Source organism: Formica exsecta, unplaced genomic scaffold, assembly GCF_003651465.1.
Source record: "Formica exsecta isolate Colony F162 unplaced genomic scaffold, ASM365146v1 scaffold116, whole genome shotgun sequence".
In the NCBI taxonomy this organism is placed as follows: domain Eukaryota; kingdom Metazoa; phylum Arthropoda; class Insecta; order Hymenoptera; family Formicidae; genus Formica; species Formica exsecta.
In genome coordinates this window covers 1,326,933-1,346,459 of record NW_021848499.1, presented here as the reverse complement: position 1 = coordinate 1,346,459, position 19,527 = coordinate 1,326,933, and the positions used below count along the sequence as shown (strand labels likewise).

Here is a 19,527-nt window from a genome sequence, read left to right as displayed (position 1 = left end):
CGACGGAACGGAATATGTTAATGCGTAATGAATTAAAAATTAAGAATAATTAATCCATTCCGTTCCATTGTTTAAAGTAAAATTCCAAATTGCTTTTTCTAATATTTAATATTTATTCCTATTCCTAATATTTTCTCTATTGTATGTAGGACCTTATCATTATTTATAATAATATAAAATATTAAAAAAATTGTTATAACCATTTCTTATAAATATCATTTTTGAATATTTTTATTTAATTGTATGTATAAAAAGTTTCTAAAAAGTTTTTATTGCATTTTTTGTTAACTACAAAAAATTCTTTCGTGTGTGACATTTATAATATTATATATATAAATATATATTTTTATGTAACATACATGAGAATTGCCTTTGAAAAAGATATTCAGTAATGTTTTAACCAGATGCTGTCATGATATACGAACAAGAATTATAAGGGTTTGAATGTTGGGCAAACGTTGAAATAACGTAGATGAGACTGTTTACATAGTAAAATGACATTTCATAACAATAGGACGTCCAACGTTACCAAAAATACGATCGATCGGTTTCTTTCTGCACATTCATTTCCCTTAAAATATAATAATTTATTTGATGTCTCCCTCTCTTTTTTTTTCTACCATATTATACTGGAGTACTATACCGTTTCTTTTTCGATATGTGTTTCATCGCGTATATTGTTGATTCACACATTCAAATATAAATCAAATAGGTTTATATAATCGCGCTTATTATATTTATACATTTCTCACTCTTAGCTCATACAAAGATAATGCCCTTCATCATTTCGCTGACATTGAATCGCCTTGCCTAATAAATTTAGTATATGAATATTTCAAAAAGCAGTGCTGGCACATGTCTTTTCTTTCTCCATGCATCTTTTGCTTTTTTGTCCTTCGCTTTCATCTTTTTGCTCGTCTATGTCACATTCACTTGTATTACTCCGATCATCACTATCAATAGTAATAGTCTTCTTCCTTTCACTCCGGCTGACGCTGGAATTCCTTTCCACTGTTCGAGCTTCTTTATCTCGTCGCACTGGCTCCTTGATATTTTTCCACCTTATTTCAAAGATAGTTTTGGGAGAAATCAGGAGTAATGTTTTACACTTTAGCCTCTGTTTCTCTATCAGACACCTTTTCCATCTTCGTGAAAACCAAAGATACATAACTCTTGAAATGATTTGCAAGACAGAGTTCTGTCGCAGTAGAAATTTGTGATAAAAATTCATTGAAAAATGTTTGTGTCAAAGTAATAAATTCTATAGGATCAGAAGTCATTCTCACTGTTAATCGAAATGATTGAGCCATTTTGAATTGTGCCGAAACTGAATCTCACTTTTTCATGAACAAAGCCATTGTCTTAATACATAGCACAATAAAAGAATGTGAGCAATGGATATAAAATGTAAATCGACTTATCCTTGCAAAGAATGAGAGATCTTTAAATTTTTATGGCTCACGCAATAATCTAATATCAATAGACATGCCCAGGAACTCTAAATTGAAATGTTTCCAATCGTTGTGCAAACGTTTTCTTATTGATGTTTGTTATTACTTTTGTTATTCCATTTTTAAAGAACCATCTTTGAATCTCTTATAAAATTCGTTTATCTCTTATTACAACGGGGAGGCATAAATTGATTAATGGTATTTATGTAAGCAGGAACTGTGACACATGTTTGTAAAGAACAACGTGTAAAAATTTCTTGCCGGAGAGAAATAATTTTACTGTCAATTTTACTGACGATATTATTAAATAAAGGTTTTAAATGCTTTTGAGTAGAGATAGAAATAAATTTATTCATAAACTCTCTGTTTCGAGGATATCTTTCAAGAGCTTAAAAGAATCAATTCGTCCTATATTTTGATTTTGTTTGTGAAATAAAACTTGTTTCTTAAAAAAAAAAGGAAAGACAGAAATGATACAAATAATTTCTTCATGTCTTGAATTCATGTTTGATTCCATTTTCTTACACATAAATATATATAAGCAATGGATCTGATAATTTTTAGAAGAAATTCAAAGTCGCAAAATTTTATAGTTGTCTTTCAATATTTTTTATTCTTCCAAAAAAACCACCACATCAGGTCGGACAATTTCCACGGGCTCGGTTCCGGTCAGTCGGTCCACAAAGCTAGTCGGGCTTGACTAGACTAGGACAAAATCCCCCGGGATAGCGAAAGCGACGGATCGAAAATCGAGTCAATCCACCTCTCACCCCGTCCCCTTCCGCTCGTCCAACTGCGAGTCGAAAGAGCCATAGTATGCCATCAAGTTGCAAGGGATATTGGCTCTTTGAGGAAGAGCTTTAATGCAGCATTAACCCTTACTGATATCGCACATGGGAATCGAAAATCTCGAATGAACGATGTAGTCAAATCAAAACGGAAAAATTAAGAAAAATGTTTGACTAAGAGAAAAATGAATGTGTGTGAAACGGTGTGATATAATCTATTTAATTTTTTTTTTTTTCAAAAAAAAAAAAAAAAAAAACAATTGTTTTTTTTTTTTGTTAATCTTAATTGTAATAGATTGTATTTGTCAATAAATGTACATGTAAAAAACACTACAAGTTTTTGCTATTTTCTGCATACTCATTCCACTTCAAACTCTATTGCTACAGCATATTTCATCTCTCTTTTTCTTTCTTTGAGAATTAAAAAAATTATTTAAAATTAAATTTGCAATTTAAATTTATTAGTAATTTAATAAGTCAACGTGATTCATCCAATCACCGATTCAATTCATTTGTTTGAGATATCAAAATATTAGTTAAAATGTAGCAATGCTGAGGATTAAAAACAATGAAAATTATAATATTCATAAAAGTTGCAAATTACTAAAATATTAAAATTATTAAAGTTTGTTTGATTAAAATCACGCAACTTTGCTGTTTCCGGGACATGAAAATTGGGAAAATAATAATAATTAATTATACGATCCAATTTATATTTCAAACAAAAAAAAAAAATAACCTGTAGTTTTTAAATTTAGATTTAATGAATAAAAATTTTATATTTATATTTAATTTATGTCAGTCGATAAAATTTCCGAAGTCAATTCCGTAATGCTGATATATTTGTACATAGTAGTGTGTGTCTATCACATTTCCATAATTTATAAACTGATAACTGCTAAATCACTGACTACAATTGTCACTGACAATTTTAACAATTTACCCATAGTCATAACAATAATGTTATATTTACTCGGATTACGGTGACATTATTGCGCATTCAAATGCATACACTGTATGCATTGTAATTTAGATACATTTAACATCTGATATCATTATGCGTAAGCTGTAGATATCACACATACACATACATATAATAGTTCAATATTTTGATTATCTTAAAATGATATTTGGCCACGCTTATCTGTAATGCAATGGCAATTGCGTCGTTAAATATAACAGCAACAATAGCTGATTCAGAGTAACAGCACGGACGGTGGAGGTGGTACAATTGCTTCTTATCAGCTGCCTGTTTCTCATATAAGATCTTCGACTTGAATTACTCAGAAATGACGAATCTTGTACTATTTTTAAATGAAATAATAAATATATGAGTAGTCAGAAAAAATGTTGGAATTAATATCAAAATAATATTTTAATTTGTCAGAATTCTTTATCGTTCTAATCGTAAATGATATAAAACTATCTATGTCTCTATATTAAATAATAATTCTTTTTTGTTTGCCGTTCAACCTTTTATTTCAGAAGAGAATGCTCATATTCTCTAAGATACACGTATACATATATTTATTTAGATCATTTTTCGGAAGGATATGTTATATACGTGCAAAGAATGAAAACGACCAAATTATAATGGAACGATTGATATCCTTGTGTATGTTGGTGATATTAATCCATTTATCATTCTTATGTCAGATTCTCGATGTTCATAAAAGCATGAATAATCGTTGTACATCGTATAATAAGAGCGATGCTGATCGTTCAAAAAAGTAGCTATCGTTCTTTTTACATTCTAATAAAACAAGATTACTCAGCATTAATTTTACTTTTGCCGTCATTTTGAGACTGTCAGTCGAGAATGAATATGAAAACACTGATCCGCATTGACGGATCTTAACTTGGTTTCGTCCGGTTGACTAATGTTATTAAACGCGAGAGAAGATATACAATAATAAAGAATAACAACTTTGTTTCCTTTATCTTAATCGCGCGTAAACTGCAAATATATGTGTTTTCATATATGCAAAAAATTCCAAATAAAGAAATAATATATAATTCACACATAATAATATTTAAAATTATTATTTTAATATAAAGAGTACAGTGTGTAAAATACTGCGAAATATTTGTCGTTAAAAAAATATAATGAAAAAATTTTGATAGTATACTTCGATATTGTTTTCGTCTCTTTTGATAAACTTTTTTTTGAAACTATATAATGTGTGTTATGTACTTGTCCAATAAAGCATAAAAAAACATAAAATAATAAGTATGTATATAAAAATATGATTACAAAAATACGGATCGGGAGACGGGTCAGCAGGCATTAACGGCGAGAAAAAGATTTCCCACTTTTACCGACAAAGGTAATCTTCTTACACAAAAGTGCTCCCGGCATCTGAGACTTAGGAACACCGATAAAGATAAACGAGCTTTCGTGCTTAAGGATTAACCGAGTGGTCGCGTGTCCCGTAACGATCGATGAAGCGACGAATCAACGGAGAAGACCGGCTCCCTAAGTGTTCGGTCGCTAAGTAAGTAGTAACGAACGTGCATGGACGGACAACGTGACAACAGCGGATGCCCCTCGCATCGTTACTGGGGATTTGCAAGCAAACCACATATGCCTGCTTGTCCACAGAGTAACAAATGAGAGATTGTTAACGTTATTCTAAACTTTGTAAGATATCTTACAAGTATCTACGCAACTTAATGCGCTTGAATATATGTATTTGCGATGGTGTAAATTCGGCAATATCTTATATTATATATTTATACCATTGTGTAAGCTGAGATTTGAAATAAACAAGTTGTCGTATAAGCCCAAAAATTATAAAATATATATACGCGTTCTTCATCCTCTATTTTAAATTTCTCTTTCTCTCCCTCTCTTATAGCATTAATTCTTTTATAATTATTTCCTCTTCTTGTTAATTTATGTTAATTTTTTTATTAAAAGATATAGATATCAGATAATGCGTAAGTTCTTCTAAGAGTCTGCACTTACTACAGAGGAATTGATAACGATCGCTGGGAAAGGTTCCGGATGGGCATAGACCTGGTCGGCCGAGCTTGTAGAGCTGCTGGGGCGCGGTGCGATCGACAGGTCCGTAATTACACACGAGTACCTCGACTCGATTCCCAAACCCGCCGGGCGTCGCCGCGGTCTTGTTCAAGTCGAGCGTGTAAATCGCGCGGCCGCAACCAACGTAAATGAACGTCGCCGATGCGAGGGAAATGTAAGAGGAGGAGGGTTTCCACGCCGCGCTAGAGTAGTTCACTAGTCTGAAAGGTACGATTATCTGGACTAAATGAAGGTGGATGGTCCGCAGCCTTTAGCTCTCCCCCCATTGACGCGCAACTTGAATTCAAATTAGGATGGGAGAAGCTTTTCATAATTTGGAATGTTCACGCAAGTTTCGAAAAATTGAAGTATGTCTTATAAATTTATCTTGAAAGTTGCAAATAGTTCAAGTTCTTATTTTTGTCGAAAACATGTATAATAATTCTAAGAGACATATTTTACCTATATAAGAAGAATATTGTACAAATTATATGTATATATTTCTTCTTTCTTCCCTTATAATTTTGAGATTATTAATATTATTAATATTCAATAAATACATTTAAATAAATCACAACCTCGTGCTGTAAATATATATAAAAAAAGATGAGATAATATGTCTTCTCGTTCACTTCTTTCGAACGACTTTACAGAGTTAAAGCTCGAAGCTGATATTGTATCACATTTTTATGTATCCTATAGGAAATTGAAACTTTTTTTCCTATCAGACCCGAATAAAAAAAAAGACGGCAGCAGCTCATAGCTGCTGGGGGATCCATGTATACCGGACTATCGACGAGTAATTTGGGCCGGTACAATAGCACTCTCGATTTCCAATTTACCGAGAGAATACGCGATTTTGATTGTTCCCGGCGACAGAAGAAGAACACCACCCGCTATTCCTCTATTACCACCCTCTGTTCTATAGAATCGGTCTTCGCTCATTTTCCCTGACGGTCAAGTCGTCCGTTTCTCATCCCTCTCCTTTCTTCTAACCTTCTCCCAGTACTGGCTTTAGAAAGATAAAGACGAGCTGTCAGTTGAGGCATCAAGGAAAGACCGTAGCATATATCAAAATATTAAAATAATTTAGATATTTTTACAGAACATTATCTTTCTAAATTTAGATTTTATGTATATATGTACGTATAATCTATTAATATTTTTTCTGTCAAATGTAAAAAAGAAAGTGTAAGAAAAAAGAAATATCTTTAATATTATAGGATTATATATCTAAGTCCAATGTATTTACATCACGAAATTTACATGCATTCCACTCTTAAAAGTAAACATTTTATAAACAATTGTACATTCAAAATTTTTATATTTTTTTGGAAGAGAAAATAAAAGATATACATATATATTTAAGATTCTTTTTAATTTATTCATATTCTTGTTTCTAAATTTTAATTTTAAATCAGGGGGAGAAGAGGACGAGAAAGAATATTGTTCGGATGCATCTAAAATCAGCACTGAGTCCCATGGGACTACCGCGATCGCGGGCAATAGCAGAAACGAGGGTGAATACGTGGGATGAAATAGAGGATCGCGAAAAGACAAGAGAGCGACGAGGGGAGGCGAGGAACAGAGCGGTTGCCGCAAACCTTCCCCCGAAATTTGGCGGACCGAGTTAGCTGTGTCTACACACCGAATCGAACATCGGCCATTCACAAAGGAATGCTAGAGTCTCTCGACACAAAGGAATCGTTCCGATCAACTCGGCTCGGGCTATTGTACCTTCTTCTCGACAGCATCGCGATTCGTGCACGCGTTACCATCGACCTACATACACAGGGGTGAACGAAACTGCGCGTATGTATTTACGTCGATTCTGTCGCGCGATTTGCATATACAAGGTGTCCCATACCTAGTCAGCCATCTTTCACTTCTTTATAATGTGTGACCGATTTGGAGTTTTTTTTCAACAGACCGCCAAAAAAAATAGTGTAGTTAAGCTATAAGTAATTGAGAAAATAAACGGCTTTTCACACGTCGCGTCGAAAACTAAGATTTAAAAATGCAAAGAGATAATAATACTCTTCTTCTTTAATTTTAATACATTTAATTTTAAGTAAACTTTTTACTTCATAATAGATTCTTAATTCAAAAAGTGGTCAAGAAGATATTTATTATTAAGAATTGAAAATTTGTACGACAAATGATAAATGATCTTCTCTCGACGTTTTCGCCAACGAGAAATTGGTCAAAAGATCCATCTAAGTGAAAGATGGCTCGCTGGGTACGGGACATCCTGTATATCCTATATATGTACTGTTCGCACACTTTTGAGTTTTACCCGATTTCCGCGTTGTCGAAGTCCTCTACCTCGTCCTACTCGTACCATTTTCCACGCTGTCCATATCGAGTACGTTCACGTTCTGCCATACTCCAAATCGTTCTGCAACGAGCGACCCGTTTAAATAAGGCATCCGTATGCATTCCGACCTCAGTATAGTAATCGTTTTCAGAAAGGTTATAACAAGGTTCGCTCACCGAGTTCTCTGTCTTATTAATCATAAAATTCTTGGCTCTCTCTTTCTCTAATATAATTTTGCAAATATCAAAATCGCTGTATTTTAATTTAAAAAAGTTTTGTATTCGACATTTTAGATTCAGGAAAATATTGTGCCGTTTTAATGTTTTTATTATCATAAACAGAAGAAGTCATGACAGAAGTCATTTTTGCGTATTGTTAGCATCAAAATGCGTGAGCTCCGAATAAACTCTGATCAAAATTCGAAAAAGCTTGATTAGAAAATTAGAGGGTTCTCAATCTTGTGTACATAATGCAACGCATACATGCGCCTGTTTCGACCGTATCGATAGAACAATTTCGCGTCTGCACGGGTTATTGGATATTGAAAAATAACGGCGCAACTAGAGAGTGAGAGGGAAGGAGGGAGGGATGAAAAATGAGATATATCCGTTGGGGAGTTACTTGCCAATGTCTCGGCACTGATCCTTCTCGAAGAGCTTGCACTGCAACACCCATCTACGCGCTATAACGGCGAGTTCGTCGTCCCAGATCTGTCGAAACAAATGACGCTTCAGGTGCCGTCTCCGCCACCCCCGGGATAAATGATTAAATATCGCGCGTGTTGCGTCGATTTTTCTACCAATTCCATCATGGTCCTTGCGGCAGGCTGCGGCCCGGGATTTCCGCGGCTCTCCTTGCCGCTCGCTATAGTGACCCGATAAAAATTATGACTGTCGAGCACGGTTTCGATATCCTCCCCGTCGAGATCGCTATACTCCATATCGATGCAATTCGCGCTCTCGCAATTGGTCTGCAGAGGGGTATGAGTGAATAGCGATTGTAAAATGATAATATATTATTTTTCGTTACGAAAAGGAATTTTTCTCGACTACGAAATATAGGAAGTGTATTATATTTTAATAAAACGATTAAGGTTAGACATTTGGATGTCGAGGATCTCGAATATCGTATCAGCATGTTTTGTCACGACTTTGAATATTGATTTACGAATAGAATATTCAATATTGAATATTGAATATTAACTTGCTATTCTAATCGATCGAATGCAGTTTACATGTATCCAATATTACCCAAGCAGTTTCTATAAATATTTACAGGAAACAAGCACATGGTGTGATTGGGACAAATACGGCAATAATTTTTGTCCTCACGGTCGCGCATCGATAATATCCTTCCTCTCGTCCCGCCGTCGCCGTAACGCACGAGGAAGAATAACAGACAAAAGGTACGAACTGTCATCCCCGGATCGAACTTCATCATCGTCAACGCCATATCGCCGCCGTCGCCGCTTCCGCGAAATTGGTCGCGCGCGTCAGCTGCAATTGCGCTTCAGCTGAGCGATCCGCGCGCAGCTTAATCGCGAGACGCGAGCTTTTCTTCTTTTTTCCTCCCCGCGAGTTGCCCAACTTCAAACCGCGCGAATCAATTTAGCAACTTCGACAGTTCGAGATGCCTGAATTGGTAGGGAAATTTATCGCGCAACGGAACGGAAATTCATATCTCCTCTATGCGAACCGACTTGCCAAGCCGGTCTGGTCTTGCTCTTGATCGATGCGCGGACCGAAAACGAGACGCATATACCTAAGCAACGCATCGCGCAAACTATTTCAATTCCGCATTTATTACAGACCGAGAATTCGCGGCTGCGTATAAAGAAAACGAAATCGTTGCCGGGACGGCTCGCTGATAAATTGTCTCGCGGCCGGAACGACCGGCACTCGGCAAACCGATATTTTTATTTGCTTACGTGGCATATCGCTTTATATCAAATTTATTTATCCTCTTCCTCCTTCTTTCCGCGTTGCGAAGTATTGGGGTAGTTGTATTTCGTATCGTTTAATTCGCGCGTATTTGACCGAAACTCGCGTTGCATTTTCGTGATTAAGTGATTCTTTGCCATCCAATACGATAAATAATCACATCTTTTAATTATCTAATATTAATAAAATATCCAATAATATTATATGTATAATATAGAGTATCACAATTTAGCAGAAATCGGTATTGAGTAATTAACAGAGATAAGAAAGCACAAACTGGACGCTAAGTCTGTATCAAAATGAAAGCAATAGTGAAAAGATTAAAAAAAAAAGATATATAAGATATAATAAACGATTCTCTTGACTATATAAGGTACGGTTCGTAGAACAATTTCTTAGCGTTTATTCCCCCCCTAAGTGCGATTCATAAAGTTCTCTATAGTAATTCTGGCGTAGCGGGTCGAAATTTGTTTGTTCGATCGTTCCCCCACGGGAGATGTTATAGCGTGTAAACGTGCTTGTTCAGCAAGTTCCTTGCTTCTGCCGTGCCGTGTACGCGTCTTTTCATTTCGCGTAGTCGAAGCCGCCTCTCGTATCATTACTGTTTCAATACGTATGGGAGATAAGAACTTCTCAAGTAGCGTCGCGCGAGATCGCCGAACATTTCGCCATCTCTTCTCTCGTCATATCGTTATATCGCAACAATAGGTAGAGATTGTTGACAAAATTAATGTACGGTAGCCGTTGCGAATTATATTTGCGAGAGTGATTCGAATTTTCGATCGATACACTCTTCTCTCAGAGTGCAATTCGCGCGATATTTATTTTATCCGAGCGTTGTGTGCCTTCCCTTAGTTTTCCTAAAAATTTCTCTCTTTTCTCAACAATTAAATAAATAAATATAAAATATATAACATTCTTTCACACTCACACACATGTATGCGAAATAAAAAGAGTAAATTTTGGGAGCGTAGACTACATGACGCGTTTAACGACATTGTAAATTTACTTAACGTTTTAACGTAAAACGGTATGCATATGCGACAACTCGATTTTACAAGGGTTGATTGTTTTGTCAGTAACGCAATTTACATTTCCGAGTAATGGCATGTCAAACATTTTGATTAAAACGAAAAGCGGCGTATGGGCAATGAAACACGCGGAAGAAATTAAAATTAATCTGAAGAATTTCAAATTAATAATACGCACTTGAAAATAGTTTATTTTATATACACTGTTTCATGTATACAAATAGTATATCTGTATGCACAAGTATTTACACGTGGACTTGAACAGACATTTCAAGATATTTTTGTCTTTCGCGATGAGGAATAATCTTCGATGCTATTATAATCCTTAAAACGTGAACAATGCGCAAAAACTAGTTAAGTAAAAAAACAGTTAATAATTATCATCAACGAGAATATGACTATTGTCGCACAATATATTGCAGCTTATAACTTGCCGAGTGTTTTAATTGCATAATTGGAGAATCTTGTAAGAGATCTAAAATCTAGAATCTCCTTCAAAGTTGGAAATATCTTCTAAAGCACGAAGAGATACAGATTGCCTGCGCTACACAGAATTGCCTGTATCTTTGAGAAATTCCTTAGCGGCTCATTTAATAGATATGCATACATATGGATATGAAAATCTCTCATCGTGCAATCCCTATAGAAATTACGTAAGTACGGTAAGTTAACATTACTTGGTCCCTGGCTATATACGTGTGTGTGTGTGTGTGTGTGTGTGTGTGTGTGTGTGTGTGTGTGTGTGTGTGTGTGTGTGTGTGTGTGTGTGTGTGTGGTGTGTGTGTATGTATGTGTGTGTATATCTGCTTCAATAATTATCATACGGAAGCCTGTTACTTAATGGCATATCGTCCACAATAAGATAGGCGGTGCGCGAGTAAGAGATTAAGTAAAACTTATATTAGCAGTACTTATACACATAATACTGCCATATATGCAAATCGACCGTATATCTTTACAAATTGTTTATATCTCGCTTGTATAAATCCAAGCTCTTTTTTATTTACATTAAGCATATCATGCGATACCGGCGAAAAAACTAATTTATGCAACATTAAACTGTGTTTCAAAATTTCCTTCGGAAAAACAGCGAGCCAATCTCTTATGTACGTGAAAAGCTGTTGTCGATTAATTTTATATTTTAACTCTATTGCACTTTTGCACTTATTTATAAATATAAAGTATTATTAGCATATCTTTAAATAATGATTGTTTATTTAAATCAGAGTGTAACTTGTGGATTAAATCAGAATCCGCCACACGTATTAAAATTTAAAACTTTTAAAACTGAACTTACGCAATTTTCGAAATAAGTTCGAGCGTGAGGCTTTCTTATGCACAATTATCCACGTGCATGATCCGACGCCAGTGGCGTCGGCGTCATAATCGGTGCAGCGCAAAATGTCATAAAATCATATTAAGGACTATCCGGTGCGTTATCCCGCCAGGCCAATATTGTGTTCATGTCGGTAATGCCACGCGTGCTCCATGGCTCGAGCGGATCCGAGGACGACGTCGGCGGTGAGGCCGCCTTATTCAGCTCAATCGATTCCTTCCTCCTCATCGACTCTTCTATTTCCTTAGGCGATACCCTGCGCATGAATGCATTAAAAAAAAACGCGGACTGATTAGGGAAATAATCAATCGGCCGCCGATATCGAGCCTCATATAGGGACATATTCAACTAGAGATGTTCTTTAAGCTATATATTTCTTTAATTTATATATTTTTTTCCGCGAGAAACGTCAAACGTCACGAATTATCGTATCTTTTTTTTTTCTTTTTCTAATTTTTAACATTATACAATGTATATATTTGTAATTAAACGTATTTAGTAATTAAATGGATTTGTAATTAAGCTCTTTAAGAATAAAAATCTATTTATATAAAATTTATTTTAACTGATTGACGTAATCATGTATTTTTCTGCTGAAACTATAAATGCAAAAATATCTTTGTTGAGGAAAAATCAAACAATTTGCAATATATGCATGATGATTTTATCCTGCATAGCGCCAACGACGGGATGATTATTAGATGGAATTTAATTAATGCGTTATTTAAATCACGTCAGATAACACACCGTATTGATCATTATTTATTTGAAAAGATATATATTTCTCTTTCTATCTCCCCCCCCCCCTCTCTCTCTCTCTCTCTCTCTCTCTCTCTTTCTCTCTCTCTCACTATCGACTTTCGTGGTTAGTTACCGATATAAATATCGATTCAATAAATGTCGACTTTCAGCTTCATATAAATTATAAAATATATCTGTAGTAAAAAGGCTATAAATTTGCTCACTGCTTATTAAGAATAAATAAAATAAAGAAAATTAGGGAAATAAAATTATTTATAAACTCACAAGTATTTTTCAGTAGTTAGCTCACAAGTAGTTATACATTTTTTATGGAACTATTTATTTTTTGCTAAAAAAGTATTCGTCTTTTTTGCTTTGAAAATATTGCGATGCACAATAAAATATACCTCTTTTTCTATCTCTCTTTCTCTCCCTCTTTCGCGTTAAAATTTGTTTCGCAAATATAAAAATATTCTCGTGTCTATCTCCGCTATATATGACTTATCGCAAAATTATTAGAAAATGTCGTGATTTATCATCGACCATGAATAAGGCATTATTACCTGTTTTTCGCCGTTTTCGGCCGACGTTTCTGAATTTTATCCGATACCTTGACTGGAATGCTACCATTCTGCTTGACTTCCGACTTAATTGTTTCGATGGAAGTCTTTCGACCTTCAATCTCGATATGATTTGTCGGTTTCTCTTCCGGATCATTGAATAGTGGTCGATATCGCTGATTTCGTTCGATTGATATAGTGGACGAAGAACTATCGCCATCGTCATTACGATGTGACCGTTTTGACGTAGAAATAAACCTGTTATTCGCAGATTTTATTCTTCGAAGGCGAGCTTCAGCGCCTAGCAAATTATCTCCTGTAAACAGCGGTCATATTCTTTTTTGGATAATACAAGATTTACAGATGTAAGCTCATTGAAGTTTTCGCATTCTTTGATCAAAAATTTAAAATTTGCTAATACTATAAGTAGGTTCGTATATAGAAATGACTATCCAAAGTCATTTAAAATTATGCTATAGGATTATAATAAAATTATAATAAAAAACACAAAATTTTATTTTGCGTTTATCAAAATAATGAGATTTAATTTACAGTTAGTGAAAATTTATTTTAAAATGTATTTATCTATATTTTTCTATTATTTTCTTTTACTCTTGATTTTGTATAAATATATTTTTGCCGTTATGCTATTGTTTTTAACTATCCGAGAAAAAAATGATATAACATGATTAGATGTAAATATACATAATTAAATAATTATGAAAAGATCTAATAAAGTATGTAATTTTATATGTGTGATCATATATAATAATGTCCGAAATTTGTGGCACGATATAATATTATCTTTATATAATCATATTCAGCTAATAAATCTGTTTTCATATATGTATAATCATTTAGTCGAATATGATTATATAAGATAAGATCATATCGCGCCAATTTCGGATTTAATTATATATGATTTTATATAATTATAAAAAATCCATTTTTCCTCGAGTATATTATATAATCTCATATTTAATCATAAAATCATAAAAGAAAAATAAAACAGCATTTCCAATTTTTCATTAATACGATTTTATTGCACTACTATTTATTAAATATATACTTAACTATAAGTAACTCATTTTTTTATAAAGGCAAAATAAAATTTTTTAATAAATATTTTTTTCATGAAGTGAAAGGGTAAGAAATAATCACAGACATTTCAAAATATATTTAATAATGCGTGAGTATTTCGGCTAAGTAAAGTCCTTTGACAGCGGATTCTTAGCAAATTATTTTTTTCTCAATCCTAAGCAGTCTAGTATTAGAATATTTGCATTACTTAACTTAAAACGCAAAGACAAACGCCAAGAATTATAGCATTAGCATGCATGAGTAAGAATTTCAGGTTAAATGAAACTCTTTTGAAACCTAACTCATGGTAATATATTCTTCCTTCTATCGTGAGAGATCTTAAAAAATGCCACAATATCTACACTTTTTATATAATGTTTTTATAAAACGCTGGAACAACGGCTAGAAATCTTTAATCGTGTAGACTCACGCATGAATAAAAATTTCGAGTTAAACGGGGTCTTCTGAAACCCTCATTGATGGCCAATTATATTTATTCTATCGTAAAGAATCTTAAAAGATGTGACACACAACACAGTACTTACCCCTTTTAATATAAAACGTAAGGATGATCGCCAAGAACTTTTCATCGTGTATATGTATACACGAGGGAAAAATTTCGTAATTTTATATGCTTGGTGCATATTTTTTACTATCTTTTAGAGAAAGATTATTTATTGTCATTTTAATTTAAAATATTAACGTCTAATTGTTTCCTTCACGTTTTTCTATATATTTGTATATTGACAACTATCAGAAAAAGACTTTTAATTCTTTTCTAATCTTTCTTATTTTACACATACACATATATATTTTTAATATTAATTATATTATATTATAAAAATATATTTATATACATTATATTTTATAATAGTATCACATGGATCACCATCTCAGAGATAAACAAACACTTAATTTCACGAGGACAAAATAATAAATTAAATAAATTATATACTTACCTTACGATTGCACCGTCACCCGATGCTTCCTTATGTCTCTTCTCTTTGCTGCTCTTTTGCTACTTCTTCGTGGCACTCACTCGCGAAAATACTTTTAATTACGATCTTACTCGCAGAACACGACGCAAATCGCGCGACATTTTGTACGGCACTCCCGACACGTTAATTGTACGCGACGTGTTTTTTATTTATTATATTGTGACAAGAGAACAACGCAAATGAAAACTACGATCTGTGCTCGACACTCGAAATTCGCGCAGCCAGATTAACGCGATGTTCGCAAACGTTATTGTTAACAAATAGTATATATGGTCTCGTTTTAAACCGACTACTATCTTGTATTAAAACATAAATGCACAATGTACGAGTTTATGAATTAAAGATAAATGTCCGCGAGAATACAAAACAAAAATATGTTCTCACTCTGTTGTCTGCTCGCGCGATAAATTTCGATAAAATAAATCACGTACAAATTTCAACAAATAATCGATGTATATACATAAAGCATTAAAAAAGCTTTGCTACCCGATTGATAAAGAGTTTAAACCAGTTAAAAGTACTATATATACTTTTTTGTACCGCACATGTAGTAATTAAACGCCGCTTGATTCAGAGTCAGTACATTTTGTCTTCAGAACGTTTCGTTAATGAATAATGAATTGTGGTAATGGTAACTTTATCCCAATATTCGCATGATATTATACGAGTTGAATTAATAGCTAATTAAGACGGGGATCGTTAGAATATAGAGGAGTAATGCGATGAAATACGGAGCGACTCGTGCCGCTACCTACTCACTCGAGCGTCGCTGCCCGAATGATAACAAGGCCACGAAACGTAAACAATAACGCGCTATACGCCGTGAGAAACAAAGCCCAAATACCGTGTAGTAAACAATATTCATTGTCACCACGAAATATTTAACGTACTACGAGATATAAATATATGTGAAATATACTATTCCTTAAATTTCAAATTAATTATTATTAAACGGTTGATATATTACTTTTAATTATTTTGTTCACTTAATCTTGCAATTTGTATATTATTGAGCGTTCACACAATCCGAAGATGATTATCAAAATATATCTAAATCACCGAAAAATTCAATAGAAGATACATATTTGAATCCAAATATATTTTAAAAAATAATTATTGTCAGTAAATTTTTCGCGATCAAACCATAATTTATAATTTCCGTCTCTTATCACTTCGATATCTATTTCAAGTAAATATATCGCGAGAAATACATGCTTTGAAAGAGATAAATAACTGTATGGAGTACGAGTCGTCAGTCGCGAGAATTAATTAATTGCCAAGGGCTGTTAATCTCTAATTGTTAAAAAGGCAACGATCGTATTTGACACGACTGGGTACTTCATTGTATTTTGAAAAGTTAACGATGATACACGAGCATGTCTCGTCATGTAATTAATCTCACGAGGTAACAGATAATAAATTAAATTATAAATAATATAATTAAATAATATATTATTAATTATAATTACTAATAATACATTATAAATTAAATTATATATATATAAATTTGCTCATTCTATTCGTAATATATTTATTTCAAGCAGATATCGAAGTGAAAAGAGATAGAATTTACAGATTGTTTGACTGCGAAGATTTATTCGACTCGTGTTAACCCGAATAATAGCAACATTACGGAATGTAAACAATAGCACGTTATACGCCATGAGAAACGAAGGCCAAATATTATTTACGTACATACGTGCTGTGATATTCGCGCGTGTGCCTTGTTACATTCGCGCAATTAACTCAATACGCATAATGTCACGCGGTATCGAGGTAATGTTACCGTCATCATATCAAAACTCATCAGTTATTAACAAGTCGGTCATTAATAAAATATTTTATAAGTACAGAATGTGTGTCGAATCGAATGGAATTTAATTTATACATGATGCAATATAAAGTAAATAAATAGAAATAAAATTTGTCAATCGTATAGCAGAATTTTGGCGTTTGTACATTAATGTTAAAATCCATAGGTATTTTATTGGTTTATTTGATCAAAATCCAGCGAGTTAGAAAAACAAAAACGTTTTCAGATATCGCGTTCTTTCTACAGATATTTATCTTTAATTTTAATTTATATATATTTTCTTTTACACTTACATTTTAATATAGGAATATAATCATCTTAAGACAAGAGCGTATATTACTTATTCAATAAAATTGTTGCGGTCAATTTGGCCGTCCGATTTTCGGGTACCCAGCTTCATGAATCGTAACTTTGTGGAAGCATAAATTTCACGTTGTTTCTTCGTCGTGATATAATAATAAATAAAATACGCGACGCATGCGATTAATGTCAGGAATATCATATAAGATACCGATTACCGCGCAATCGTCGTCTTGTGCTGATTAGTGCGGGCGTGATCGTAATTAATAGTGCTTTCGCGAGTAAGTGTAAGTGCCATGAAGGAACAGCAAAGGATAAGCAAGAGAGGAGAAGGAAGTTTAGGGAACTATCAGCCGACGGCGGAACAACCGCAAGGTGAGCAATTTATAACTTACTTAATTTATTATTTGTTACTCGTGAAATTAATACTCGTTTATCTCTGTGACAATAATAAATTTGCGAATATATATGTATGTATGTATAGAGAGAGAAACATGTAATTGTGTAAAACAGAGAACATCGTAAAAAAAAATAAAAGTTTTTTTCAGAGACGATTGTCAGTAGATAAATATACAGAAAAATGTTAAGGAAATAATTATCATATTAACATTTTTAACAAATTAATTAACTTTTCTAAAAAACGATAAAAAAATATATATCAAGCATATAAAATTATCGAAAATTTTCGCTTGTATGTGCGTATAATACATGGTTAAAAGTTCCTCACAATTCTTCTGCATTTTGTGTCGAAAAGAGCAAGTATATACATGGCATTCTTTAAGATATAGATAAAGAAAAAATAATTTGCCTCAGATTCTTAAAAATTCATGACCATCTTTTTTACATTTTATATAAAAATATTTGTTAGAGAATTTTATTTTATATTTATAAAAAATTTTTTTATGTATATATAGCTATTTCTGCAGCCTTACTTCATAATAGTAAATTTTAAATTTTTACTCCAAAGATATTTCAAACTCCAACTATGTGAGACTTATAAAATTAGCATAAAACTCGTAAAATAATTATTATAAAATTATTACATTATTAAGTTATATATTGTAGACAAAATTTATAGACAGAATAGCATTTGCACACAAAAATAGACTATTTAAAATGTAAATTATTTAAAACAACAATTATAAAGATCTAATAAACTGAAAAAATGTGAGTGAATTATAAGCCGTTTTTAAATTTTAGTAATAAATAGAAATAAATATCTTATACTTACCACCGAAATCGTTGTCACTGGACTCTATAAAATATTGCTTCTTAACGATGGATTTCTCAGTGACTGGCGGAGCAATCATGGCAAAATGTGCCAAAATTTGTGAATCAATTGTAGTTTTCATCGAAGCTTCGCTGGTGGCTAGGGCAGACTTCGCTATTTGCAGTAAGATTTCGTGGTCTATCGCAGTCTCGGAAGCAATGACTAGTTCCAAAAATGGATCTTCAATAGCTGCTTCAAGCGCTTTTGTTTCTATATATTTAATATTTATTATTTAATTCCTTTACGCGCACATAGGATCATAAAATTTGCGGATTTTAAATATACTTACAATTTATTCTTATTATCAAAATATTATTTACAGAAGCAAAATCAATAAAAAAATTTTATCTGTACTTACGATTCGTATTTTTTAAATTCATCGCTTCCACATTCCTCACGGGATTAGTAGTATTATCGATTAAATCCGTAAGACCTGATAATTTAGTTGGCTCCCCAATGGGCTGTTTATGTGGTTGGACACTCGTCGCTGTTTCCGGATTATTCTGGGTCGTTTTCACCTGATGGTCGTTGAGAATAGCTTTCTGTTGTGTCGTTTTTATCTGTTTCGCGTCGATATTGGTGGGTATGCCTTCTGTCGCCGTGGATAAGTCAAAGTCATGTGCAAAGGCCATTACGTCCAAAGCTGCGGTTAACGCACCACCAAAACCTGCAGTAACTGCCGACACTTGCGGTTGGTCAGCATTGGGACTATAATACACGTGAAATTATTGCGCGGCCACAATGTCCCATGAACGGATTGATATATCATGAAAATAGATTGTCACATATTATAAATATACTCTGTTCAAAACAAACTTATTATTAAAAAAATCATTATAATAAACAATACTTATTATAATATTAATTTATATATATA

At 33.2% G+C, this 19,527-nt stretch overlaps 2 protein-coding genes across 2 annotated transcripts in view; both read right to left on the bottom strand.

The window, feature by feature from the left end:
- Positions 1-835: 835 nt before the first annotated feature.
- On the bottom strand, positions 836-9,033 carry LOC115239195 (venom allergen 5.02-like). The gene is given in 8 exon segments (XM_029813580.1): positions 836-1,061; positions 1,108-1,285; positions 5,208-5,485; positions 7,561-7,597; positions 7,600-7,662; positions 8,207-8,291; positions 8,381-8,551; positions 8,995-9,033. Coding segments are annotated over 8 exon segments (1,077 nt in total).
- Positions 9,034-11,285: 2,252 nt separating this feature from the next.
- The window catches only part of LOC115239269, a 32,239-nt gene continuing 23,997 nt past the window's right edge, over positions 11,286-19,527 (bottom strand). Inside the window, exons 10-13 of the mRNA XM_029813711.1 lie at positions 19,009-19,358; positions 18,612-18,860; positions 13,193-13,505; positions 11,286-12,144 (exon numbers count right to left, since the gene is read on the bottom strand). Of these exons, the coding sequence (XP_029669571.1) occupies positions 11,970-12,144; positions 13,193-13,505; positions 18,612-18,860; positions 19,009-19,358 (1,087 nt within the window). The 3' untranslated portion in view covers positions 11,286-11,969. The remainder of the gene's footprint in view (positions 12,145-13,192; positions 13,506-18,611; positions 18,861-19,008; positions 19,359-19,527) is intronic.